At 47.8% G+C, this 26,399-nt stretch overlaps 1 protein-coding gene across 1 annotated transcript in view; it reads left to right on the forward strand.

Annotated features, from left to right (window-relative positions):
• Nucleotides 1–26,399, forward strand: part of OTOA (otoancorin) — a 79,430-nt gene that overhangs the window by 25,599 nt on the left and 27,432 nt on the right. The window contains exons 16-22 of the mRNA XM_060260942.1: nucleotides 3,565–3,682; nucleotides 6,367–6,440; nucleotides 6,677–6,812; nucleotides 7,185–7,375; nucleotides 9,166–9,259; nucleotides 18,236–18,359; nucleotides 22,210–22,397. Coding sequence (XP_060116925.1) covers nucleotides 3,565–3,682; nucleotides 6,367–6,440; nucleotides 6,677–6,812; nucleotides 7,185–7,375; nucleotides 9,166–9,259; nucleotides 18,236–18,359; nucleotides 22,210–22,397 — 925 coding nt within the window. The remainder of the gene's footprint in view (nucleotides 1–3,564; nucleotides 3,683–6,366; nucleotides 6,441–6,676; nucleotides 6,813–7,184; nucleotides 7,376–9,165; nucleotides 9,260–18,235; nucleotides 18,360–22,209; nucleotides 22,398–26,399) is intronic.

The raw sequence follows: 26,399 nt of genomic DNA on the forward strand, positions 1-26,399 counted from the left end.
TGCTGCTGCTGCTGCTGCTGTAAAAGCACTCTCAGCCCCACCTACCTCACAAGGTGTTTGTTGTGGGGAGGGGGAAGGTAGAGGAGATTGTGACCGCTCCGAGACTCTGAGATTCAGAGTTTAGGGTGAGATATAAATCCAAAATCTTCTTCATTGGTCTAATCCAGCAGGGCTCTTCTTATGTTCTTAAATCAAACCACAGGTCTATGTAGATTCAGTCATGGCCATATTTAGGCAGCCAAATGTTCACGACGGCCACAAACATCACTTCTTTGCTATCTTCATGCAAAACTCCTTCCTCCCTTTTTTGTGATTGAAATGCTGCTGGTTTGGGAAGCCTTCCATCCAAACTCCAGTTTGCTGTGACATCCAAACTCAGGCACATGGGCAAAATTGCTATTTTCCCCCTTGCAAATCTGGGGTTCTAAATGGATCCCAGTTTCAGAATCCTGGTTTGGTGGGAGAAAACATGCTCTAGCAAACTGGGTATGTTGGGATGGAACCGAAGACAGTTCTGTGTGCAAAGTATGTGATCTACCATCGAGCCAAGGCTCCTTTTGCCTCAGTTATTGGTGCCATTAACTCAGCAGCCATTCCTATGAATGTAGAGAAACCTTTTTTTTATGCATGGGATAAGTGGACCTCAGGCTTCAAAGCTTATGAAGCTCCAGGGCCAGTTCTAGGTTTTGGGGGCCCTGGGCAGAGTTCTTGGGGGATCCCTTCCCACCCACTCACCCATGTGTCCCCTTTCCTGTCTGTGCATCCTTCCCCTGCCACACTTGCAAGTCCTCCCAATGCCCATGCTTACAGCCACTTGCATGGCTCTTAGCATTTCTCCTGGTGATTCTGATCAGAGTGCGCAGCTGGGAGCTCTCACAGGTGATCAGTCAGGCAAAGGGCATGTGGGGCAGCTGCCCCACCTGGTGGCATGCTGATGCTGGACCTGTTTGAGTCCTATACTTTCTTTAGCCGTTAGGCCAGAGAGAGTGTGTCAACAATGCAGAAAGTTTGTGCTCTAAATGCAGGTAGAAAAATGAACACTGTTGGTTCACACCAGGGGATCATAAACTGCCCTACCAATGAAGTTGTTGTGGGCTGTTCACTGATAGAATTAGACAAACAGAAGCACTGTATATGTCCTCTCTCCGGTCTGAGCAATCAGGTTTGTTTGCTTTTAACTTCACAGAACCATCAGCTGATTCAAATCACACAATGATACATTCCTAAAAACACAACTCTGTTGAGGATATTGTGGGTATTACAATATGCTCCTCTTATGTTTTTCTTCTGCCTCCTGAATACATCTTATGACACTTCCCCAAGAGAAAGGGAAAGAGGTTGTAAAGCTTGTAATATGTCAGCGAGCTTGTTATGGGACTTTAAAAGAAAGAAAATGTGTCTGTTTCTTTAATAGTGTCTGCCACAGGGATGGGATTTTGTGGTTTCCCCATTGCAGTGGTGCAGCTGCAGATGGCAACGGGACTTCCACACTGCTGGATTCCCTGTAGTTTCCCTGCCCCGACCCCCTGGAAGTGGCCACCCCTCCCCAGGCACCAGGGCTTTTGCTGTTTGTTCTTAAAATCAGTCCTCAGATATCATTATCTGAGGGACGGGGAGGGACGGTGGCTCAGTGGTAGAGCATCTGCTTGGGAAGCAGAAGGTCCCAGGTTCAATCCCTGGCATCTCCAAAAAAGGGTCCAGGCAAAAAGGCGTGAAAAACCTCAGCTTGAGACCCTGGAGAGCCGCTGCCAGTCTGAGTAGACAATACTGACTTTGATGGACCCAGGGTCTGATTCAGTAGAAGGCAGCTTCATATGTCCATGTCCATTATAAGGATATACTGTTGTCCCAATAGGCGTTGCAGTTTCTCTGCATTCCCAGCTTTCTTTCTTCTTTTTTTAAAGAGTCAGACCGATTTCCCACTAGCCTTATGCTGCTCTCACGCACCTCTTCTCCTTGGGGCTTCCCTTGGATTTCACACTATCTGCCCCGGGGCTGCAGCTAGCTTCGCCTTTTCCATCCGGCAAACAGAAACTGGTATTTAGAGGATCTTGTTTGCTGCGCGAAAGAAACGGAGCGAGTTGCAGCCTCGGGGCAGCTTGTGCGAAATCCAACGGAAGCCCCGTTGAGAAGAGGAGAGCGAGAGTGAGGTAAGGCTAGTGGGAAATCGGTTTAAGTTTCTAGCCCCTGGGAGGAGTTGTGGCTGTGTGGTAGAACATCTAGTTGGCATTAGGGTTGCCAAGTCCAATTCAAGAAATATCTGGGGACTTTGTGGGTGGAGCCAGGAGATGTTGGGGGTGGAGCCAGGAGACATTGGGGGCGGAGCCAGGAGCAAGGGTGTGACAAGCATAATTGAACTCCAAGGGAGTTCTGGCCATTGCATTTAAAGGGACCGCACACCTTTTAAAATGCCTTCCTTCCATAGAAAATAATGAAGGATAGGGGCACCTTCTTTGGGGGCTCATAGAATTGGACCCCCTGGTCCAATCCTTTTGAAACTTGGGAGGTATTTTGGGGAGAGGCACTAGATGCTATACTGAAAATTTGGCAACTCTACCTCAAAAAACAGCCCCCCCCAGAGCCCCCCATACCTGTAGATCAATTCCCCATCATTCCCTATGGGAATCGTTCATGGAGGTGCAAAATGGCTGTGGGGGTGGGGCTTCCCCCGCCAGCCAGATGGCTGGGGGAGGGGGGAAGCCTGTAAAACCGGGGGATCCCCTGCTAGGACCTGGGGATTGGGAAGCCTAGTTGGCATGCAGTAGGTCCCAGCTTCGAACCCTGTGAGGAGTTGGGAAAAGGTCGGGGCTACTTGAACGGCAAAAACTCTATGGGTTTTTTTGCTGCAAAACCATAGAGTTTGCCCAAAACCCAGAGTGTCGTTGCATGATGTCAGCAACACATTGGTGTCACTTCCAAGTCACATTATTGTGCCAGGGATGTCGTGAGATGATGTCCCTGTCTGGGGGTGCGGTTTCCCCTGCCAGCCAGCTGGGGGCAGCAGATTAGATCTCCCCAGACTGGGGAATCCCCTACTGCACTGGGGGTCTGGCAACCCTAACAATGGTGTATCGATATTCTACAGCAGATTTAAAAAATAATAAGCTTCCTGGTGGGTGGGAGAGAAAATTGCTGCTGTGGGAACAGGATCAGGTAAAATGGTTGCCAAGTGGGCTAGAAGATCCAAATTTTCGTACACAGCAACCATAGGCTTTACTGGGATCTTTCCCAAAGCTTTGAAGCAAAGCCGGTTTGAGAAAGAGTGGAGAAAAGCCATGGAAAACCTCAGAGGAGACAAGTGCACCAGAATACTGTGGAGAATCAAGAAAAATATCTGCTTCCCAAAATTATTGAACACAGGGCAGACAACCCAGGTGGAAGACACCAATATAAATCCTTTTCCAAGTTTAGTAGTGGCGTATGTGTCTTTTGCTCTCTTTGGCCTCAAGTCGTGTTGTCATTTTAGCAATTATTAAATGATCCCATACTCTTCCTTGAGCTCTTGTGCTAGATCATATCAATGTTTTCTTTGTATGTATATATCTTTCTTTCTTTTTAAATCAGCATTGTCCAGTTAGTGAAAGGAGTAACCTGTCGGCAGGTTGAAAGTATGAGCACCATCTCTTTTCTAAACATTTTCAACATTTTTGAAAAGAATCTACATTTACTTTCACCATACCAGGTAAAAACCCAAACATTTTGTCTATTTCATTGTAAGGTGATTAGGACAAAAAAAATTTCCCAACTTCAAGTATAGGCTAATGGGGTCTGAACTATGTAGTCTGGGGTTGAGCTGTAATTTCAAGGGATCCCCAGGTTCCATCTGGAGGCCGGCATCCCTATTTGAAGAGAAATCCAGAAGAAAACCCAGTAGCACCTTAAAGACGGACAAGGTTTCCAGGATATAAGCTTTGGAGAGTCAAAGCTCTCTTTGTTAGATACTGCCAGCTTTCTTATACTCTGGAAATCTTGTTGGTCTTTAAGGTGCTCCTGAACTTGAATATTGTTCTTCTATAGATATATTGAGCACAGTCTTTACTTTACACACACACACACACACATGTACGTACGCACATACATACATACATGAAACTGTTTCTCTCAACTTAGGGCTCTGGTCCTGCCAAGGACTGTATTTAAAGAATGTGAGCCAAGGCCCCACAAGTTTTCCAGTTTACGAATATATACTGTGCATTTTCTGTTGCTTCTATCTTAGATTAAGTCAATTCAGAAAGCTGACAGGAACAGGAGTTTATTCAACAAAATTTCTGTACAGTCCACTATTAGGTGACGATCACTTCCATATATAGTGGGAAAGTACCCACTTAAACAAAACAAAAAAAGATGCCCTACCCAGTCAGAGAGGTGTTTGGTTACAGAGGCAATCAGTCAATGCTATAGAGAGGTCTTGTTATCTTGTTGACAAGCAGTGAGCAATCCAAGAGCTCAATTTACAACTACCTTGCCATAAATGCTTAGACCCTGGTCGTTTTGAGTGAAATTGCTGAGGATGGAAATATCTGGTGCTGTAGGAGAACAAAATAACAGAAAAACCTGCAAATAAGCTATCCAAATTTACAACCTTTGTTTCCCAGAGAGCCAGTTTGGTGTAGTGGTTAAGTGTGCAGACTCTTATCTGGGAGAACCAGGTTTGATTCCCCACTCCTCCACTTGCAGCTGCTGAGATGGCCTTGGGTCAGCCATAGCTTTCATAGAAGCTGTCCTTGAAAGGGCAGCTGCTGTAAAAGCACTCTCAGTCCCACCTACCTCACAGGGTGTTTGTTGTGTGTGTGTGGGGGGGAAGGTAGAGGAGATTGTGACCGCTCTGAGACTCTGAGATTCAGAGTATAGGGCATGATATAAATCCAAAATCATCTTCTTCTTCAGTCTGATGCCAAAATGATTAAGAAAAAGAGAACAAACTAAACCCGGTTTAAAAATAGTACTAATTCTTTCCCCATTAAGAACAGATGGCACACATTTATTTTCACTCACAAAAGGCTATCGTTTAAGAAGAAATTATCTTGCATTGAGACCTATAAAGTTTCCTTTCCATGATTTTTTGATATTGGATTCTGAGCCCAGAAGGTGACTAACAGAAAGTTTTTATTACACACGGGGCGTTTTCGCACTTACCTTACGCCGGAGCAACGTCCCTCTTCACCGCGCAGCGTCTGCGCGGATTTCGCACTAATTGCTCCGCAAAACCTGGAAGAGCCGCAAAGTCCCGCGGCTTTTGTGTCGCAAATGTAAACCGCCAAAAACCAGTTTACATTTGCGATGCAAAAGCCGTGGGACTTTGCGGCTCTTCCGAGTTCTGCGGAGCAATTAGTGCGAAATCCGTGCAGACGCTGCGCGGTGAAGAGGGACGTCGCTCCGGCGTAAGGTAAGTGCGAAAACGCCCATAGAGAGAGCCAGCTTGGTGTAGTGGTTAAGTGTGCGGACTCTTATCCGGGAGAACCGGGTTTGATTCCCCACTCCTCCACTTGCAGCTGCTGGAATGGCCTTGGGTCAGCCCTAGCTCTGGCAGAGGTTGTCCTTGAAAGGGCAGCTGCTGTGAGAGCCCTCTCCAGCCCCACCCAGCTCACAGGGTGTCTGTTGTGGGGGAGGAAGGTAAAGGAGATTGTGAGCCGCTCTGAGACTCTTCGGAGTGGAGGGCGGGATATAAATCTGACATCATCTTCTTCTTTTTCTTCTTTCTTTGTTCCTATAATTTCAGGTGGGTGGCCATCAGTGTTCCCTCTAAGCTGAGTTACCGTGAGCTAGCTCACAGATTTTTAGCCTCCAGCTCACACATCTTTGTCTTAGCTCAGGAAGGATGACCACAGAGCACACTAATTTATGTAGTAGTTCACAACTTTAATGCCAGTAGCTCACCATGTAGAATTTTTGCTCACAAGACTTTGCAGCTTAGAGGGAATGTTGGTGGCCATGCTAGTCTGCAGTAAAAGAGCAAGATTTGTGTCCGGTAGCATTTTAAAGACATTTGAATTGAGTCTGGTAGCACTTTAAAAATTACATTTCCAGGCGTTTGAAAATCAAAGCTCCCTTTGTCAGATGGGATTTGAACCTTGCTCTTCTATCGACCAACAGGCAGGCAGGCAGACAGGCAGATAGAAATTGCCCTTCCGCAAGTCAGTCCTCTAGTCCTGTCAAAGTTTGAAGTTCTATATATGTAAGAAATGTGTATGACAATGATAATGCCAATGATAATCTAAGCCTCTGCATTTCATGTTCAGTTTCTTACAAAGGGAGTCTTGACTTTTGAAAGTTTATAACCTGGAAATCTCATTGGTCTTTAAGGCACTACTGGACTTAAATCTAGTTCCTGTCATTTGGCAAAATACCTTGATTTTTTTTTTCCAGATAAATTGTTTGGCGTGGAAATTTTGGCTTATCTCCAACATATCCATTCCTCCTTACCTCTTATCTGTGCTCCCGTAAGTTATTCTTTTTGACTGCATTTCATACATAACTGTTTTTCCCTGAGCCATTTTAGTGGCGGGAAAATGTGGAACTGAAGCATGGTATAAAACTAATGTGCTATTGTACATTTTTATTCTACTTAAAGAGCTTGATTCCTTTCTTCATGCATTCTGCATGCAGTAAATTCTCAAATTTGCCTTATCACTCTATTTCACAAGTTCACCTTTCTCATTTTAAATCTTTCCTTTAGTGCTGAATATCTGGACTCTCTTACGGGATCGCTTTGCACACCTTTTGTGAACAGCCTGGGGAAAGTCGAACTGGATCATCTTATTGTAAATGAGCACAAAAAGAAAACGATCCTGCAGAAAGTCCAGGAATGCCTAGTAAGTGTTGGGGGTGGGTATGAAGCTAATCTACATTCCTGGAAGGGTGGGGGGCCCGGGATGAGTGATTTAAAAGAGACTCGATCCAACGCAGACATGCATCAGAAGTTCCATATTGTAAAACTCAGCTTTCAGAAACATGAGAGCCCCTCCCCCTGGACCAGGAGAGGAAGGCTTTAAGCATCCTCCCTGTGACATTTTCCCAAAGTGAAAAGATAGCAGAGAGAAGCTGTTCATCCTGTTGGACGAACAAAACATGTATGGACACAAGTTTACCCCAATATCAGTGCCCAGAGGCCATTAAAGACCTTTGTTTCAACAGTAATTTGTGACCCAATAAAATACACCTAATCTGTGACATCGTTATTTCAGAATGGTTCACTGGTTGACGAATACGACATTGACTTCCTGGGAAATCTCATCTGCCATTTACCACCAGCGTTAATTTGTGATGGAATCTCACTGGAAACCATGACGACAGTTCTTCACCAGTTCAGGCAGTGCCGGCAGCTTAACCATGAGCAGAAGATGGAAATTAAACACAGACTGATTGAGATATATGGGTAAGATATTAACACACACACACCTTTCCCTGATTTATAGTCCTCCTTTCCCAATGAGACTCAAGGCAGATTACACAGAGTGAGTCAAGACAATCAACAATATAAATAATAATAGTGTTGGGTGCAACCAAGAGCCTTGAGGTACCACACAAATCAGGATGATAGCATCATAGTGATGTAATCAAGCATAGTGTAGTGCAGGGGTGTCCAATGTGCAGCCCAAGGGCTGTATCAGGCCCCTGGAGGGCTCTTATCAGGCCCGTGAACAACTCACTGCCATCTACTTCCTTCCCTCTCTCTTGCTTCCTTCTGCATCACAGCTTGCTTTGTCAGGTTTGCTCAGTTGCACAAGAGCTACAGGGCAAAGCCTCTATTTTCTCCATTGGCTGACCAGTACATGAAGCAACTTATGTACAAAAGCTCACAATGCCCAGCCATTTCAGGTTTTCCCCTGCGTCTTAGGCTCAAAGCATTGACCATGAGATTTTTGTAATGAATGTCAATAAATGTTTGCAACTTACACAACAGTACTTGAATAGAATACTCAAGATTGCTACACCAGAGACATCGTCTCCAGATGTTGATGCAATAATTCAGAGCAAGAGGTGTCAGTTATCAGAGACTGTTAAATAAGCAAAATATTGCAAGAATGCTAATCTTTTAAGTTTTTAAAAAACTCTGTGCGTTTATCTGTGTCCATTATAAAGTTTATATCTCCGCTACTTAACATTACATGTTGACATACACAGCCTGGCCCAACAAGGTCTCGTTTATGTCAGATCCAGCTGTCAGAACAAATGAGTTTGACACCCCTGGTGTAGTGGTTTGAGTGTCAGACTAGGATCTGAGAGATCCAGGTTCAAATCCCTGCTCTGCCCTGGAAGTGTGCTGGGTGACCTTGGGCCAGTCACATACTTTCGTAGCCTATCCTACCTCACAGGACTGTTATGAGGAGAAAAAGGAGGCAGGGAGAATGCTGTAAGCCATTTTGGGTCCCCACTGGGAAGAAAAGTGGGGTATAAAAGTGGGTTCTGCTGTCTTCTATTTTGAAAATATTGGAACCAGTGGAGAGCATCTTCTGAGATATAAAAACCCTGCAGTTGCATCATCAGCCGTATCCAAGGCCCCTGTCTATGTAAAGCAGCCACTCTACTGCTGAGCTGTTTAAGTTTGCTGCCATGTCTATTAGTACAGCAAATTATGATTGAGTCTTGCATCTCCTCAGGTGGATAGTCTGTGTCTTTACATTTTAAAAAGTGCTGTTTGCAGTTTTTTCCAATTTAATATTTGTTTGGCACCTTCTTTAAGCATGCACACCAAAAGAGTTGAAAAAATGCTGCAGGGGATACTGGTTCATAACATCACAAGTCTCCAGCCAATTGGCTCAGTACTCCCAAAGATGCTCAACTCATTTCCCCCTGGTTTGATCCCTGGGGAGATCATGTGATGAACAAATTGTGCAGTGTGTACCTTGGTTGTTGCTCCAGGTCCACAAGACTATACATTTTGACACATTCAATCTAGTTTGCATCCTGAGGCTCTAGTTTAGCTGGTTTGTCTGAAAGCCCTGAAAAATACCCTAAGGAGCAGTCCAGTGTATGATCACCTATGAAAACAACGCTGTTTATATAGCCGCTATCCCTGTGGCTCCAGACATGACTCTCTCTCTACATAAATTCATATTCTGAGCATTGTGGCATATTGTAGGATTTTTAAAAAAGTGTAGAACGTTTTAAAATGTTTAGTAGGATGTACTTTCTTTAATATTTACATTTAATTAATATTTTCAGCTCCCCCAGAAACTGGACAGTTGAAACGATGCAAGATAGCAGGCCTTTTGTAGGCCTTTTGTCCAAAGCTGAATTAAACATCCTCGTTGAAAAGGTATTGCTGGGGTTTTGCTGGAGTGAGGGTGATTCTCCTTAATCCTGTAAACTGTCTAGTTAATGAATTTGCTGCGTGAGGTACAATCTCTGTCTCAAAAGAAAAAAAAAACCTGCCTAGATTTCAGTGCCAGCATAATTCCTTACGAAGATAGTTTCAGGTAATAACAGGAGGGAATTCAAGTCTGGTAGCACCTTAAAAGCCAACGGATTTTTCCAAAGGCTAACTTTTCTTGTGTCCAAGCTCACTTGCCAGATATAGTATCTGATGAAGTGAGCTTTGAGTAATGAAAACTTATACACTGGAGAATTTTGTTGGTCTCTGGAGAATTTTGTTGGTCTCTGCATTATCCTGCCACAGTCTTGGTAAACAACTGCATTTTAACAGAGGCTGTGTTTTGAGCCTGTGGCGGAACCGGCCCGATTCTGCCTTCAGACCCGGTCCCGTCAGCTCCCTACGGAGTCGCCAACTCCTGGAGGGAGCTATGTCTCCTCCTGCCCCTTGGGCGCGCTGCCACCACCTGCTCAGTCCCGGGGTTCAGATTGAGAGGAACAGGACTCCCAATCCCCCTCTCCAGCTGTGAGGCCAGGCCTCAAGGTCCGCTGCCACCCTGCACTTGGGTTTCACAGAGACCTCAGCGCTTCTTTGGGGCACCCCTGGAGGATTGGCACCTTATCCAACTGCATGCCTTCCTCCTTCCCCGGGGCCCCCTTCTCAAAAACAGCGTGGTCTAAAGCGGTCTGGGGATCTAGGTGGTACAGAGATGAACTGCCAGCATTTAAAACAGAAAAAACATTTATTTAAAAGAGAAAAATATAGGAAAAGAAAAACACAAAACAAAAACAGTTGCCTTTAAAAAGTTAGCACAGCACAGCACCGCACAGCAAAGCACAGCAAACAGCATAACAAAATAAAGGTGGTTTTTAAACGCATCGTACTGTCCCTGGTCTATACTTGATCTGCCTAAGAGAATGACTTACTTTGTCTTACTGCCTGGAGGCCTCATTTTCCTGAGCAGGCCTCCCCCACAGGCCGGAGCCCACAGGCCAGCAGCCTCCCTTCCCGAGCGCCTGCTGCAAACTGAGAAAAACTCTTCCTGCCTAGCACATGGCAAGAACAACAGCCCTTCCTGCCTCTCTAGGAGACTTTCCCCCTAGCGTTGTTGGTTTGGCTCTGGAAGGGAGGGGGGGAGTGAGGGGAAGGCTACAAAGCCGTTAGGCATGCAGTTGGATAAGGTGCCAATCCTCCAGGGGTGCCCCAAAGAAGCGCTGAGGTCTCTGTGAAACCCAAGTGCAGGGTGGCAGCGGACCTTGAGGCCTGGCCTCACAGCTGGAGAGGGGGATTGGGAGTCCTGTTCCTCTCAATCTGAACCCCGGGACTGAGCAGGTGGTGGCAGCGCGCCCAAGGGGCAGGAGGAGACATAGCTCCCTCCAGGAGTTGGCGACTCCGTAGGGAGCTGACGGGACCGGGTCTGAAGGCAGAATCGGGCCGGTTCCGCCACAGAGCCGTAGCTTGGAGGCTGGTCTTGATCCTGACTCACTCCCAGTGCCTTCAGCTGAAGGATCACAGTTAGTAAAAGACCTTCCATGGAGCAAAATCTTGGAGAGTCTGTGCTAGTCAGAGCTGACAAGGCTGACCTTCACCAGTGGTTTGGAATTGGTATGGAGCAGCTTCATAACTCAAGAAAAGGAATCACGGATCAGTGGTTGAGTGGATGATCTGTAGATATGCCTGCAGAAGCCCTCTGGTTCAGACCCTGGCATCTCTAGTCAAAGCAACTCAGGGAGCAGGAACTGGGAAAGGACCTTTTCCACCTGACAGTTACTGAGAATAAAGGTATGGTAGAAAGTACTGATAGGGTTACCAGGCTGAGGCTGGCAACTGGTAGAAGAGATGGGGATGAGGACTTGCAGGAGTATAGAAATCAATCCATCTGAGAAATTAGCTGCTTTGGAAGGTGGACTCTATGGCATTATACTCCCCAAACCTCGATCTCCTTAGGCTCCAACCCCAAATCTCAAGTATTTCCCAAACTGGAGCTAGCAACTAGGGGTGTGCAAAGAAAAAAAAAAATTCTGAATTAATCGGATTCGAAAATATATGGGGCCAAAATATTCGGAATACTGTATATTCCGGTATTTGGAATAACCGCATATACTGGATACACAGCTATTTTCGAATATACGGCCCCATTATACCTTATGGGCCATTGAAATCAATGGCAAAATATTAGAAGCCGCCTGGAGGGGAGGGGGTTTGAGGGAGAGCCCCCATATTTGCAGGGGACCTGCAGGGGACTCTCCCAAAAAGATTGGGCCAGGGGATCCCATTCCAGGGGCACCCAAAGAGGGTGCCCCTATCCCACCATTATACCCTATGGACCATTGAACTCAATGGCAACATAGGGCATAATCAGAGGCTACTGGGGGACAGGGGGTTTGAGGGAGAGCCCCCAAAACTGCATGGAACCCGCAGGGGACTCTCCCCTACAAAACCCCCAAGTTCCAAAAAGATTGAGCCAGGGGGTCCCTGTCTTTGGGCTCCCCAGAAGGCCCATTGCCACCAATTCTGGGGAAAGCCCAATTAGCCACTTCCTCCACTATAATTGCTGTGGGGAAAGCGGGGTTTGAGGGAGAGGCCCCAAAACTGAAGGGCAGCTTCAGGGGACTCCCCTGCATGCAACCCCCCTGGCCCAAAAAGACTGCACCCATCTGTGGGCACCCCAAAAGGAACACTGCTCCCAATGGTGAGAAAAAACCAATTAGAGCCACTTCCTCACTGTAATTATTGTGGGAAAAGTGGCTCTGCGGAGCAGGGGGTTTTGAGGAGAGCCCCCCAAACTGCTGTGCAGCTTCAGGGCACTGTCCCACTCAAAACCCACAAGGCCAAAAAAAAAAAATTGGACCAGGGAGTCCAATTCCTGGGGCACCCAAAGCCAAACCTAACTTCACATCAGAGAATCTCTATAGGACCCAACTGCACTACAACCATCTATCTACTCTTTGAACCCTGCTGGCCTGAAACCAATATAAACCCAGTTGCCAACATCACTGCCACACAAAACACAATCTGCTCAAGGTCTGCTCTGCAGACCTGGCTGCAGCAAACCCAGATGCCAGCTCTCCAGCCCTGCCCCAAACAACGCGGGGAGAGCTGGCCAAGCACAACAGGCACTCTGCTTCTGGGTCTCTCACCCAAATGCCAGCTTCCCTGCCACAGAACACGCAATCCACAGATGCCAGCTCTCCAGCCCTGCCCCAAACAACACAACTCTCAAACAAGAAAAGCGGTGGACCACACCTAGCTCCACATCATTCTGTATCTGACACAAAGCAAGAAGCATTTAGACTTACCTTGAGTGATGGATGGTTGGCTGGTCCAGGCTCTTTTGCGTTACCCAGGGTGCACCATGAGGAGGTGAGCCAGAGGTGCACCCCAAATGAGGAGATCACTGGGAGGGCCTCAGATTGTGTGAGAGGAAGGGAACCATTACTTCTCTCTCATCTCAGCAGCAACACACCAGCTATCACTGTCCCCATTAGAGGGACCTCAGCATTGGTATGGCTGCTGGCTGCCTGTCATCATCACTGGCACCTCCCTCTTTCTTCCTTCTGCCCCTGAAAAAAACCCTGCGTTATCCTGGCTAGGCCTGTGATTGCTGTCAGTTACAGTTGCGGGCTGCAATGGCCCTTTCAGTATTATTAGGCATGTGTGGATGGGGACTGGGGAAATTTGAATTGTTTTGCAGATTTTAAATCAGCATTCACATCCCCATTGGTTTGGGGGTGGATGATGGGTGCATTGCCAATCAATTTTTGAGTAAGTTTTTGGGCTGTCTTTGAACTCTAGTCTATGTTTAGTGGGAGAGCGTTTTACAACCACCTTCCAAGCGCGGACCAAGAGAGGATGCAGGCACAAGTAGGTGCTCACTTAATTCACTCTCAAAGTCTACGTTTGGGGAGCCAAACAGAGGCAAGTTGACCTTCAGGAAGACCAACTGCTCAACTGTCCAGGGTTGCTGGCGATTGCAATATGGGCAGACAGTGTTGCCCATATGTGAAAAGACATGCTCGCTTTGCACGCTCGTCAGTGGGCATGAGAGGAACACCTTGGCAACGGAGGAGAGGGCCGGCCAGACCGCCTCCTTCGCGACCCAGTAGTCCAAAGGAGACGTTTCCTGCTCCGAAAGATAGTCCCTCACCATCGTAGCACCCGTCTCCGCTCTCAGAGGCCTACCGCTCCCAGAGGGGCCAATGAGCTGCCCAATGAGTGTCATCTCGGCACTTTTCTTGGCGTGAGTCCGGTGGGAAACACTGCCTAGCCGGGGAGGTTAGGGATGAACAGCAGTGGAAGTGGCAGATGAGCTGCTTCCACCCCCCTCCTCAGCTACCGGCACTGGGCCCACCCTGACTCTGCAGTGCTTGACCTTCTGGGAGAACTCGTCTCGCCAGTGATCAAGCTCATTGGCCCGCTCGGCAATTGTGCCCTTAAGACGCGGGTCTAACATGGTCGCCATCATGTAGACCTTATCCTGGGTGAAAGTCTGAAAGCGGGCCTCATGCCCTTCCTGCAGCCTAACAACCAGGGTGCACACGGCTGGAAGAACATCTGCACGGCCTTGAGCTGACACTAGAAATGAGGCCAGGTCCTCATGGGTTATGTGGACCATGGGGACGACCAGTGCAATGCTTGCTGTATCAGATGAGAGCATTTCTGTGTGGGTCTTGAAGGGCCCAAGAATGTCCACAGTCTGAGAAATGACCACCCAATCCTCTTGGGTGAGACGGTTCTCATCCCGAAAGACTCTCATCTCAGAGACAAAGGCATCCAGGGCTGCTCTCTACTCCAGTATGCGCTCCAGCATGGCACAGGTGGAGTTGCAGCATGTGCTGACGTCACCAATCAGGCAATGCCTTGGCACGCCTGTCAGTGTCTGTTTCTCCCACAGCAGATACGAGTCCGTATTGCTGCATGAGAAGTGACCCGTGATGTGCCGACATTTCTGGAGCAGAAGCTGGTACTCATGGGTTGCAGCTAGATACTGACGATCCTGGCTTTTCGTCTGCCCCAATGCGTCCTTAACCACGAGGTGGAGAAGGTGGGCCATGCAAAGAAGGTGTTTTAGGCCCTGACGCTGGACAGCTGCCTTGATATTGGAGCCACCATCAGTCACCACGAAGCCTGTGGCAATGTCCACGTCTACCCAGCCCTCTGACTGCCGTGAGAGGATGACTCCGAGAGTGTCCGCCGTGTGTGGCAGTCGACTGCTTCGACGTTCAGCAAGGGCCCAGCGATAGCTGGCCTGGTGGCCGTGACCCTGCCTGCTACTACTGCCACACCCACCAATGCGCCGTCAGGGAGAGATACCCCTCAAACGCATGTTGGGAGCTCCAGATATCTGAGATGAAATGAACAGTCCCCCCAGCAGCACAGGACAAATGCTCCTTCACCACAGATCTGGTTGCCCTGTAAACAGATGGCACAATGGTCCTGCTAATGGTGGTTCTAGCAGGAACTCTGTACCAGGGCGCCAGGTACTCGAGCAACCCTAGCACCCCAGGATTCTCGACCACTGAAAATGGAAGCCCATGGGCGACTGACCTGGCAAGGTTCCAGGCGATCCCCCTCCTGCCATACCTGATTCCCCCTCTTGGCACACAGGTGCCACCCCCACCAAACATCTCAGGCAGAGATGCCTGGCATCCCGTCCCTGTCACGGAACTCTCCTGGAGAGCTCTGGAAGTAGTCGCGGTGGGACAGACCTCCTGGTTGGGTGCTGTTGGCCACTTGGGCACCCCAGCACCAGCCTGCTTCTCCCCCTTCTCCGCAGGTGGTTCCGCATCCCCCCCAGAGTCAGGTGAGCAGGGTTCTGCCCACAACTGATCCAGGCCCTGCACAGCTGGCACTGTCCATAGTGTGGATCCTCCGTAAGTCAGAAATGCTTCCAGGCTTTGGAGGTGTACGGATGCCCAAGCTGACCAGCAGCTTGGGTGTCCAGAGCCACCTCCTTTGAGGTGCTTGGGGCAGACACACCATGTCTCGGGGTGGCAGGAGGGGCTGGACACCGGGGGGAAGTGGGCGGAGATGGAGGCACCTCGTGTGTCTCAATTTCTTCCCCCTCCACCCCATGTGGCCTCCCCTCCTGGCCATCCCCTGAAGGACTGCTGGTGCCCGAAGGAACCGAAGTAGGGGGCTGCTCCTCCTCAACCAGCTTCTCCTCCAGCTCCTGCACGACACTCTGCACCCTCCTTGGGGTGATCATTTTGGACAGAAAACTGTCCCCAAAGCTCATCTCCAAGGAGGACTGCTCTTGCTGTGCCTCCTCCGGCTGCTGAAACCGAGCGACATCAGCTGGAGGAGAGACTGCCTGAGCAGCAGTCCCTTGCTCAGTGCCAGCACCTAATGGCACCTCTGCTGGGGGTGCCCAAGCAGCAGCCTCGATGAAGGGCCCAAGGTGGTGGGGCCAGAGGTTGGAGTGCTGGAAGGCAGCTATGGAGTGGCCCTACGTACAGGTGGTGGTGGGGGAACCTGGGTCCTCCTCTTCTCCACCCCTCTAGTCTTCTCCTTGTTCTTGCACCCAGGGCCCCTCTTCTGCTGCCTGTCACTCATGTCACCCTTTGCCAGTCTCACACAACCTGAACTGAGAGTGGGATTTTTTACAAACCTAACTCACTACACTGTAACCTGAACCAACAGGTACCCTGATTTCTTTTTAAAAACCCTCCCACCAAAACTTGTTTGGTTGGTTTTTTGGTCCCTAACCTGTCCTTCTTTGGGTTGGGGTAGTCTGGTAAAGTTTAGGAGACTAGGTGATCCTGCCTCTACATGGCTACGGTTTTTAAATGCTACCTTGAGATGAAGGCAATCCTTGTTATATCCTCCTAGTTAAACTTCCCCTAACTAGATCCTGGGACAAACCAGATTTCCTTGCAATTTAGAAATCAGGTGTCCCCTATAACTAGAGAGAAGCTGTGGTTTACCCTATGGAAATCTAAGGATGCACCAGCTTTCAGTGGCTGAAAGCAAGATGCACTGCAACTCCAGTCTCTTTAAAAGGGAGCCTGATGTGGCCTAGTAGTCACGCTGCCTTTTATGAGAAACTTAAAATCTTTTTAAATTGCCCCTATCTGGCCTAGTTGAATTTTGAAAGAAGATAAAGCCCTAAACTGGATTAATTTTTTTTTAATTTCAAAAAACACAATTCCTAAAAACACCCTTATTAGTGGGGCAGCCTATTTAGTGGCCCTAGCCAAACCAAAAGCACCCTCAGACTCCAAAAGTAGCTCTATAAAAACATGAAAGTGACCCCACACAGCCCACACACCAACCCCCTCACACCAACCGGAGGTAATTAAAAAAACCCCAAATGTGATAGAAAGAAACTTAACTTTTAACCCCCCCCCTCCCAAAAAAACAGAACCAGGAAAAGGGACAACAGGACAGGATGCAAAACCAACAGCAACAGATCCAAACAAATCCAACTGAGAAAAGGCCAACAAACTCAACTGTTAAAAAACTGAACTTTTTAACAATAAAAATTAGGCCAAACAGCCCCCCCCCCCCCAGAACCAGAAGAGAAAAGGAACAACAGCAGCACAACACAGCAGCAACAAATCAAACACAGAATCCTTTTAAAACAGAAAAAAAAACAATACAGGAACTTAACCAACCCCTCCCCCCCCAAAAACCTTCATCCTAACCCCAAGAAATCCAAGCCACCCAAATCAGGAAAAGTAAAAGAACACTGCACTTTTAAAAGTCCTCTCACTAAAGTAAGATATAGGCAAATTGGCTACTCCTAGAGCTACCCTATATTACTTCCTGGTTTTCCTTGTATGTGACACAGAGATATAGCCAATGAGAGTGCTTTTTTGTGTGGAAAAAGAGGTGCTGGAACTCTCAAGAGGGAAATGAAGAAGTAACACATAGGAGCCCCTGATGAACTTTTAAACATTTTGAGGATTTTGTTTTCACTAAGAGGTTCCAGAACTCCATTCCACTGTGTTCCCCCAGAAGAAAAAAACTGTCCTGCCTCGCCTGAGCCAGGACTCAGGGGGGGGGGGGGCTCCCCGCCCTGATGACCACCAGCAGAGCCCAGCCAAACCCGCAGAAGACCCCCGCCAGCTGACGCTGGGTCCGCCCGACGCACCCCGCCCTACCTGGCCACCAGGGCAGAGAAGGCAGCCGACGAGGGAGTCCGGGGAGCAGGGAGGCGGCCACGCCAGGCCCCGAGCATGCCTGGGGTGGCGCGGCTCTGCCCCCATCACCAGTGGGCTGAGGCCGGAGCAGCCGCAAGGTCTGGAGGCCCGCGAGGAAACATGCCCCACCCAATGTAGAGGCGACCCAGCAGCCCTGGGGGGAAATGCCTTAGGACGCCCCTGCTCAGCGTCAGGCCTTATGAAGGCGGCCGGAGCTAGCCCGGGGTGGGCATTGAGAGGGAAGGGAGGAGCCGGGGGATGGATAAAAGGCAGCCACACAGTGAGGTCAGGGAGGAAGCAGGCAGGTGCTACGGAAGGGCTGCCAGACCAGAGAGAGGTTTCGAAGCCCAAAGCACCGCCGGGGAGAAGAGGTTTTGGGTGGCGCAACCCAGACCCTTCTTGATTCTGAGACCAAGACAACAGGGGTGCCCAGAACCCGGGGGGCTTTGGGAGGTCCTGAACGAGCCAGGACCCCCAAGGGGGCAGCAGGGGCATGACAAAAACCTACAGCCATTTCCCACATTCTAGTGCCATTCAGCACTAGGGGTGCCAGGAGGAGGTCTCCATCATAGCAGGAGGCCTGGCAGCCTTAGAGATGAACCAAAGGTTAAACATGGGAGAAGGCATACATTTTCACGTCTCTGAAGCCCTCTATAAAAGAAGAGACTTCTCCCTGATCCTTTTGGTTTCCATCTTTACTAAGTTTCAAGTGCCATTTTGCCAAATCAGTAATGTTCTAAAATGATCTTTCTCTTTCTCTGTGTCCAACCCATCAAAGTTTCCAGATATCATCATACAAATAACATCAAAGACGACTGGGCCAGTTCCTCCTACTGAGGATCTCCTGTTGGTTCAATTTGAATCTCTTCATAGCTCAGTCAGAGCTTCTGATCAATCTCCTGGTGAGTAACCCATTGCCGTTTGCGTGCTCTAGGCAAAGACCCCACTCTCTTGTTTTCTTGAATGTGCTTTGAGATGGGGAGCATGTCACAAAACAAAATAGGGAAGCCATTTAGGAAGAATAATGCTTATTTGTGAAACTGTTTGTGAAACTGCCAAGCATCTGCTGAACTACATTAAGGAAAGCTCAGACAAATGGTGAAGAAGAAGAAGATATTGGATTTATATCCCGCCCTCCACTCCAAAGAGTCTCAGAGCGGCTCACAATCTCCTTTACCTTCCTCCCCCACAACAGACACCCTGTGAGGTGGGTGGGGCTGGAGAGGGCTCTCACAGCAGCTGCCCTTTCAAGGACAACCTCTGCCAAAGCTATGACTGACCCAAGGCCATGCTAGCGTCAAGCATGCAGTTGCTATGACAAGTCAAAGTTGATACAAAACTACGTTTATTGATAAACCGATACTTTCAGTGTAACAGATTCTTGAGAGTGATGCTGCAAATACATTGATACAATACTTTTAAGGCTTACTTCAAAAGGATTCCAAAAGGTGGGGGCGAGGGATAGCTCTGACACATAAACTATCATAAATGTCTACATTCTCATAGCGTTATCAGGACTCTGTCCTTGCTTTCCCCAGATGTGTCGCACTCCCTAACAGGAATGTATGGGAAGGTGCTGATTACTTCTTCTCAAGTTATATTTCGTTTCTCTCTACTTCTACTTTGCAAGCAATAAAGCAGGAAGGGGAAGGGGAAAGAATAACAGAGCTAACAGACCTTGGTCCTCCAAGATACTTCACAGACCAGTGTTAGGACCCTAAAACAATCAATTATCAATGGAATTTTACCATGCTTGACAGCTAGCAGGTGCAAGAGGAGGAGTGGGGAATCAAACCCGGTTCTCCCAGATAAGCGTCTGTACACTTAACCACTACACCAAACCGGCTCTCCGAGAGAAAAACAGAAAGCATGCATAAGATTGAGCCCAAGAATGATCTTCCATCTAATCTGTAAACATTGTGCATAATTCTATATATCACACCTACCATTCACATCAAGACCTTTTTATTTACTTGTAGTGTTTTGTTAATGCTCACATGTACATTGTTAGTGCAGAGAAGGGGGCAGAGACACAAAGGAAGTGATGGAGCAAATTGCACATGCAACAGCTCTATTCAAAATTCAGGAGTAAAAAGCCAATAAATGCTTCATTAATATAGCAGTTCCAGGTAGTATGGAATTTTGGGAAGACATTCTGATGAATGTAGAAAGGATCTTTGCTGCAGAACTCCTGAAATGCCAGAAGGTGGGAGATAGGACCAAATCTCCCTGAAGTTTATCTGTAATGTGGAATGAAATGGCAGGGCAAAATAACAATGTAATTTTCCAGGCCAAAATAAAATGGGATTTCTGCAGGGAAGAGCATTCCATCGCACTGTTCTCTGCATAAATTATTTTTTGGTGGCAGTGGGGAAACCCCAACAACTCCACCTGCCCTTTCTGCTTCTAGAAATGTGAAGCTACTTCATTTTGACTGTTGACAAATGGATTCTGCCGGTACAATATAAGGTTGACTGCTTTCTTCCTGGGCTCTCCTCTGCCTCCCGTCAGCCTGGCAGATACAATCTTCTTAGAATGTTTTTGCTGGCTTCTGCAGTTTTATTTGATTGCGGTAAATCCTCCCCCTGCTTCCGTTCAGAGTACAAATCTGCCTGGTACATCTATAGTTTAATTTATTAAGCTCATCTCATTGGCAGCAAGCAGCCTCTGAGATGCTCCACTTTATTACAGGAGATGGTCAAAATCCAAGGTTGTTTTTATTGGTACAGAACAACATTTTTCGCTAAAGCATTTTGAACAGACTGTTCAGATTTTTCAGAGCACTGGCCAAGACTTCCTATTTAGCTCTGATGCTAGCAACTAGCATGGCACAGTGATTAAGAGAATGATTTGTGAGCCAGAAAGACCTGAGTTAAGTTCTAGTCTTATACAAATCTCCCTCAGCATCCTTTGGTCCGTTTGCAAGACAGGAAAGTTGCAGTGAGCCTTCCTTGTAGGGCTGGAGCTGCAACTCCGTGGGGATAATACTGTCCTGTAGGAAGAATTATAAGAAAGGAATGTATGTGAGCACTAAAAGCTATAGAGATGCCAAGTATTCGTTAGAAAACAGAGGTAATACTATGCAAATATAAGTCTGCTCCAATGTAGAACAGCAGCAATGGGGTTTCCACAGGACAGATTTCCTCATGATTTCTCTGTTCCACTCTCTTCAACCATAGGGGCACCTAGGGCTTTTTTTTTTTAACAGGAACTCCTTTGCATATTAGGCCACACACCCCTGATGGAGCCAATTCTCCTGGAGCTTACAGTAGGCCCTGTAAGAAGAGCCCTGTAAGCTCTTGGAGGATTGGCTACATCAGGGGAGTGTGACCTAATATGCAAAGGAGTTCCTGCTACAAAAAAGCCCTAGGGGCACCAGGTCTCCTGCTGTCATGGAACATCTCCCATCCACCCCCTGCCTCCATTGGCCAGTACTGCAGCAGAAGAAATTGGGGGCAGGAGTGCTGCCACTGCAATGTTGTGTGTCGCTGAGACATTCCAGCAATCCTCCCAAGTCTCTATAGAGATTGCCATAGAGACTGGGGAATTGCTAGAATGTCACAGCAATACACAACGTCACTTGCAGTTATGCAGTCAAAAGTGACATTGCACAATGCTGCACAGTTCTGCAGCAGTGGAAAGAGGCTTTTTCAAGATGTTGGTTTTTAAGTAACAATTGACTTACTGATATATTATATTGGTGTATTCAGGGCTTGAATTCAGTAGGAGCTCACAGGAGCGCAACTCCTGATCCTCCAGCCAGGGCCTGCAGGCAGTAGGGAGTTCTCTCCCCGCTGCACATAGATCCTGGACCGTATGCAAATGAGATATGCTACTGAGCTCCTGCACCTTTTTCCCCTACAAAACGACCCCTGGGTGTATTGATATCTAAATTACCAGGTTAAAAACTTTAAAAAGCTCCCCCAAGTTGCATGGGAAGAGAGTGGCTATTTTGAGGACTGGAGTGTGGGAAATGTCACCCATGTGACTGGGGAAATGCTGAATTTTTCTACCAACATGGCAGCCATCCCAACTTTGCTGATCCTTTCCTAAATATCATGGGAAAGATCACAGAGAAGACACATGAAACCCAGGAGGTGCATGAAAGTACCACAATGCTGTGAGGAAGCAGAAAAAGAAACCCTCCAACAATACTCATCCTGGGTAGTGTTGCCAGCACGAGACTGGCAAGCAGTGGGGTGGGGTGGGCTTCGTCAATGTCATTAGATTGCTGGCAACACATCAACATTTCTTCTGGCACACCAGAAGTCATGTGAGCATGTTGCTGGCAAAGCTCAAGGATTTGCCCAAAACTATAGTTGTAACCAAATCCTAGAGTGTCTCAAGGGATGTGCCAAAATCATTTCTGGCCTAGCTGGAAGTGACATCAGCTAATCAAGATGCTGCAATCCTTCCCATTCCATCCTTATTTTGACTGCTGAGCCGTGGAAGGAAGGGCCTCCAGGGATATCTCCCATCCATCCCCAATGTGGAAATGGCAGCCCTCATTGTGGGGCCAACAAGGCTTGCGTTAGTGACCAACATGTACACTGTAGTGGTACACTGGAGGCAGATACTCCTTCCCTGTGGCAGTATCCTGCCAACAGTTCAAACAAAGCATTTGCCCATGCTTTGCATTCTGTTCAAAGAGATTAAAGAGGTGGGTTTTTTTAAATATGTATTTTTTTTAAACCAAAGCTTTCCTTCTGCACAACAAAAATGTTTGCTTGGACATACGGTGTTTCATTCCAGATTGTACAGACGTCCCAGAGCCTTCCTTTGATGAGATTGTCAGGTTATCAGAAGCCAATGTGTTTTGGTCAGTTCAGGAGCTCGGCTGCATGAATTCCGACACTTTCGCTCAGACTGTGGAACTCCTTGGCTCTCTCCGTGGTTTCCATGCTTCTCAGCTGACTGTGTTGAAAGAGAAAGCTAAGCAGGTAGATGTGGAGGCCAAGAAGGCGAAAATGAAGCCCAAGAGCCACTTGGACCTTTTGGACGTTTGTGCATTTTTTTTTTCTTGCAGGATTCAACCTCTTTTGCCCTCGTCAGCTTTAAAAGGGATTTATTGTGTGATAATGGGGTGGGGGATTGAGGGCAACTGAGCGACCTTGGCCAGTCAGGTTCTTTCAGCCTAGATCTGACAGTTCTTTGGCGGGGTGAGAGGATCTCCTATCCCTAGCTCTCATTCCCATCACCTCTGGCATGCTTTTATTTCCAGCAAAACCCTGGAGGTGACATCAAGCCTCTCTAAGAATTGTCAGAAATGCTATGCTAAAACCACAGAGTTGTCAGGGATTCCTAGAGAGGACTGACATTACTTTTGGGTTTTTCCCAGAAGTGACATTATGCCATTGTCTCCCAGTGGTTGCCATGCTGGGTTTGGCAGCCCTGTTTTAGATTAAGAACATAAGAGAAGCCATGTTGGATCAGGCCAATGGCCCATCCAGTCCAACACTCTGTGTCACACAGTGGACAATATATGTGTGTGTGTGTATATATACACACACACATACACACACACACACACACACACACATATATATACTGTGGCTAATAGCCACTGATGAACCTCTGCTCCATATTTTTATCCAAGCCCCTCTTAAAGCTTGCTATGCTTGTAGTCGCCACCACCTCCACCATTAACCTCCCTTGCAGAATTGTTGTGAGGGAAAATTGGGAAAGAACCGTGTACATCCTCCTGAGATCCTATAAAATTGACCATTACAACATATGTTTGTTTCATTTACAGAAAGCCCTTCCTCCCTCCCGTCCCTCCCCATCTACTCTTAATCTTTCCCCCTCAGCCACGGGCACAAAGTCTTGATCTTCCACTGAATGTCCTTCCTTCTTTGTTCCGACATGCATTCTAAATAGAGCTTCCATCTGGACTCGATTTCCTTGGCTTTATCTTCCCACGTTGAGTCCTTGTTGATTGATGCCACGATGTCAGACTGTATGAAATCAAACAAATAATTGTGCCAGATTTCTATTGACCATTTACTTTTATCTTTCCAACCCATAGCAATAACCGCCTTCCCCGCTAATATCATCGCCTTGGCAAGGTTTTGAGTGAGTCTATTTAGTACCGGACTTCCTGTAGTTAACAACATCAGGTTAAAGCCGATGGTTAATGTTGCATTACAGACTTTTCTGACGATTTCAATAATTTCCCCCCAGAAGGGCTTAACCTCTTCGCATTCCCACCACATATGTGCGAACCAACCCTTAGTTTGTTTGCAATGCCAGCACTTGGAACTCATTCCTGGGAATATATTGGCTAATTGTGCGGGTGTCCTATACCATTTTGTAAGGAATTTATATTCCAGTTCTTTAAATTTGATTACTTTAATCCCTTCTAGTCCTTCCAGGATTTTCCCAGCCAACCTCTCTGTTAACTGGCCTTCATGACTCCAATCCTTTTGTAAATATTCTATTATTTCATCTTTATTTGATAACATTTTTCTATATAATAACCCCACTAGTCCCTTCCTTTGTTTGGCCAATACTTTGTATGTGAATTTCACATGTTAATCACCATTTGGGTGAAGAAGTACCTCCTTTTATCTGTTCTAACCCGACTGCTCAGCAATTTCATTGAATGCCCACGAGTTCTTGTATTGTGAGAAAGGGAGAAAAGGACTTCTTTGTCTACCTTCTCCATCCCATGCATAATCTTGTAAACCTCTATCATGTCACCCCACAGTCGACGTTTCTCCAAGCTAAAGAGCCCCAAGCGTTTTAACCTTTCTTCATAGGGAAAGTGTTCCAAACCTGTAATCTTTCTAGTTGCCCTTTTCTGCACTTTTTCCAGTGCTATAATATCCTTTTTGAGGTGCGGTGATCAGAATTGCACACAGTATTCCAAATGAGACCGCACCATCGATTTATACAGGGGCATAATTATGATACTGGCTGATTTGTTTTCAATTCCCTTCCTAATAATTCCCAGCATGGCGTTGGCCTTTTTTATTGCAATCGCACACTGTCTTGACATTTTCAGTGAGTTATCTACCACGACCTCAAGATCTCTCTCTTGGTCAGTCTCTGCCAGTTTACACCCTTTCAACTTGTATTTGTAGCTGGGATTCTTGGCCCCAATGTGCATTACTTTGCACTTGGCCACATTGAACCTCATCTGCCACGTTGACGCCATAGTGTTATCAGGTCGGCATCGGTCCCATCGTTGTGGGGCCCAGGGGGCCGGCGCAGCGGCACGCCGAAGCAGCCTGTCACTAATAACACAGGTCGAGATGCAGGACAGGAACCCGGAAGTGACCGACAGGCTGCTTTAGCGTGCCGCTGCGCCGGCCCCCTGGGCCCCACAACGATGGGACCGATGCCACAGGGACGGGCTCGAAACACTCTATAACCCCTCAAAAGAACAGCAGTCTAGCTCGCTTCCCCCGAGCCCTGCCGCCATAAGCCTCAAGGGGGCTCATTTTGCGGCATCTCCCGGCGGGAGGGTGGCACCCGCACGGGACACATATCAAATGAAAGAGGGGGCGCAGGGCTATCAGAAACAGCCGGCGGAGGGAGTCACGAGACCACCCCACTGGGGGATCCACACCCCGAAAGTGATGAAGGTGGCGCAGATAGAGCCAACAGAGCCAACAGGACAAAATAAATAGGCTGCATTATGCAGCACAGTTGAGAAAGTGCCTTATCCCATATACTGATGAAGTAAATACAGGATCTGAGAACAAAATTGCACCAGAAGACACAAACACAAAGCTCCCTTACACTGAATCAGTGCTTGGGTCCACCAAAGTCAGTATTATCTACTCCAGTCACAAACACAAAGCTCCCTTACACTGAATCAGTGCTTGGGTCCACCAAAGTCAGTATTGTCACATAAGAACATAAGAGAAGCCCTGTTGGATCAGGCCAGTGGCCCATCCAGTCCAACACTCTGCGTCACATAAGAACATAAGAGAAGCCCTGTTGCTTCAGGCCAGTGGCCCCTCCAGTCCAACACTCTGTGTAACATAAGAATATAAGAGAAGCCCTGTTGCATCAGGCCAGTGGCCCCTCCAGTCCAACACTCTGTGCCACATAAAAATATAAGAGAAGCCCTGTTGCATCAGACCAATGGCCCCTCCAGTCCAACACTCTGTGCCACATAAAAATATAAGAGAAGCCCTGTTGCATCAGACCAATGGCTCATCCACTCCACCACTCTGGTCACATAAGAACATAAGAGAAGCCCTGTTAGATCAGGCCAGTGGCCCCTCCAGTCCAACACTCTGTGTCACATAAGAACATAAGAGAAGCCCTGTTAGATCAGGCCAGTGGCCCCTCCAGTCCAACACTCTGTGTCACATAAGAACATAAGAGAAGCCCTGTTAGATCAGGCCAGTGGCCCCTCCAGTCCAACACTCTGTGTCACATAAGAACATAAGAGAAGCCCTGTTAGATCAGGCCAGTGGCCCCTCCAGTCCAACACTCTGTGTCACATAAGAACATAAGGAGGGAAGGAAGGGAGGAGGGAGGGAAGGGAAGGGAAGGGAAGGGAAGGGAAGGGAAGGAAGGAAGGAAGGAAGGAAGGAAGGAAGGAAGGAAGGAAGGAAGGAAGGAAGGAAGGAAGGAAGGAAGGAAGGAAGGAAGGAAGGAAGGAAGGGGGAGGGAAGGAAGGAAGGAAGGGGGGAGGGAGGGAAGGAAGGAAGGAAGGGGGGAGGGAGGGAGGGAAGGAAGAAAGGAAGGAAGGGAGGAGGGAGGGAAGGAAGGAAGGGAAGGGAGTGAGGGAAGGAAGGGAAGGAAGGAAGGAAGAAAGGAAGGAAGGGAGGAGGGAGGGAAGGAAGGAAGGGAAGGGAGTGAGGGAAGGAAGGAAGGAAGGAAGGGAGGAGGGAGGGGAGGGAGGAGGGAGGGAAGAAAGGAAGGCCGCCCCCCCCCCGCTTTCGGCCCCCTTACCTGTTTCCAGGGCGGCGGCGGCGTAGAGTCCA

The sequence above is a fragment of the Heteronotia binoei genome, chromosome 20, assembly GCF_032191835.1.
Source record: "Heteronotia binoei isolate CCM8104 ecotype False Entrance Well chromosome 20, APGP_CSIRO_Hbin_v1, whole genome shotgun sequence".
Lineage (NCBI taxonomy): Eukaryota > Metazoa > Chordata > Lepidosauria > Squamata > Gekkonidae > Heteronotia > Heteronotia binoei.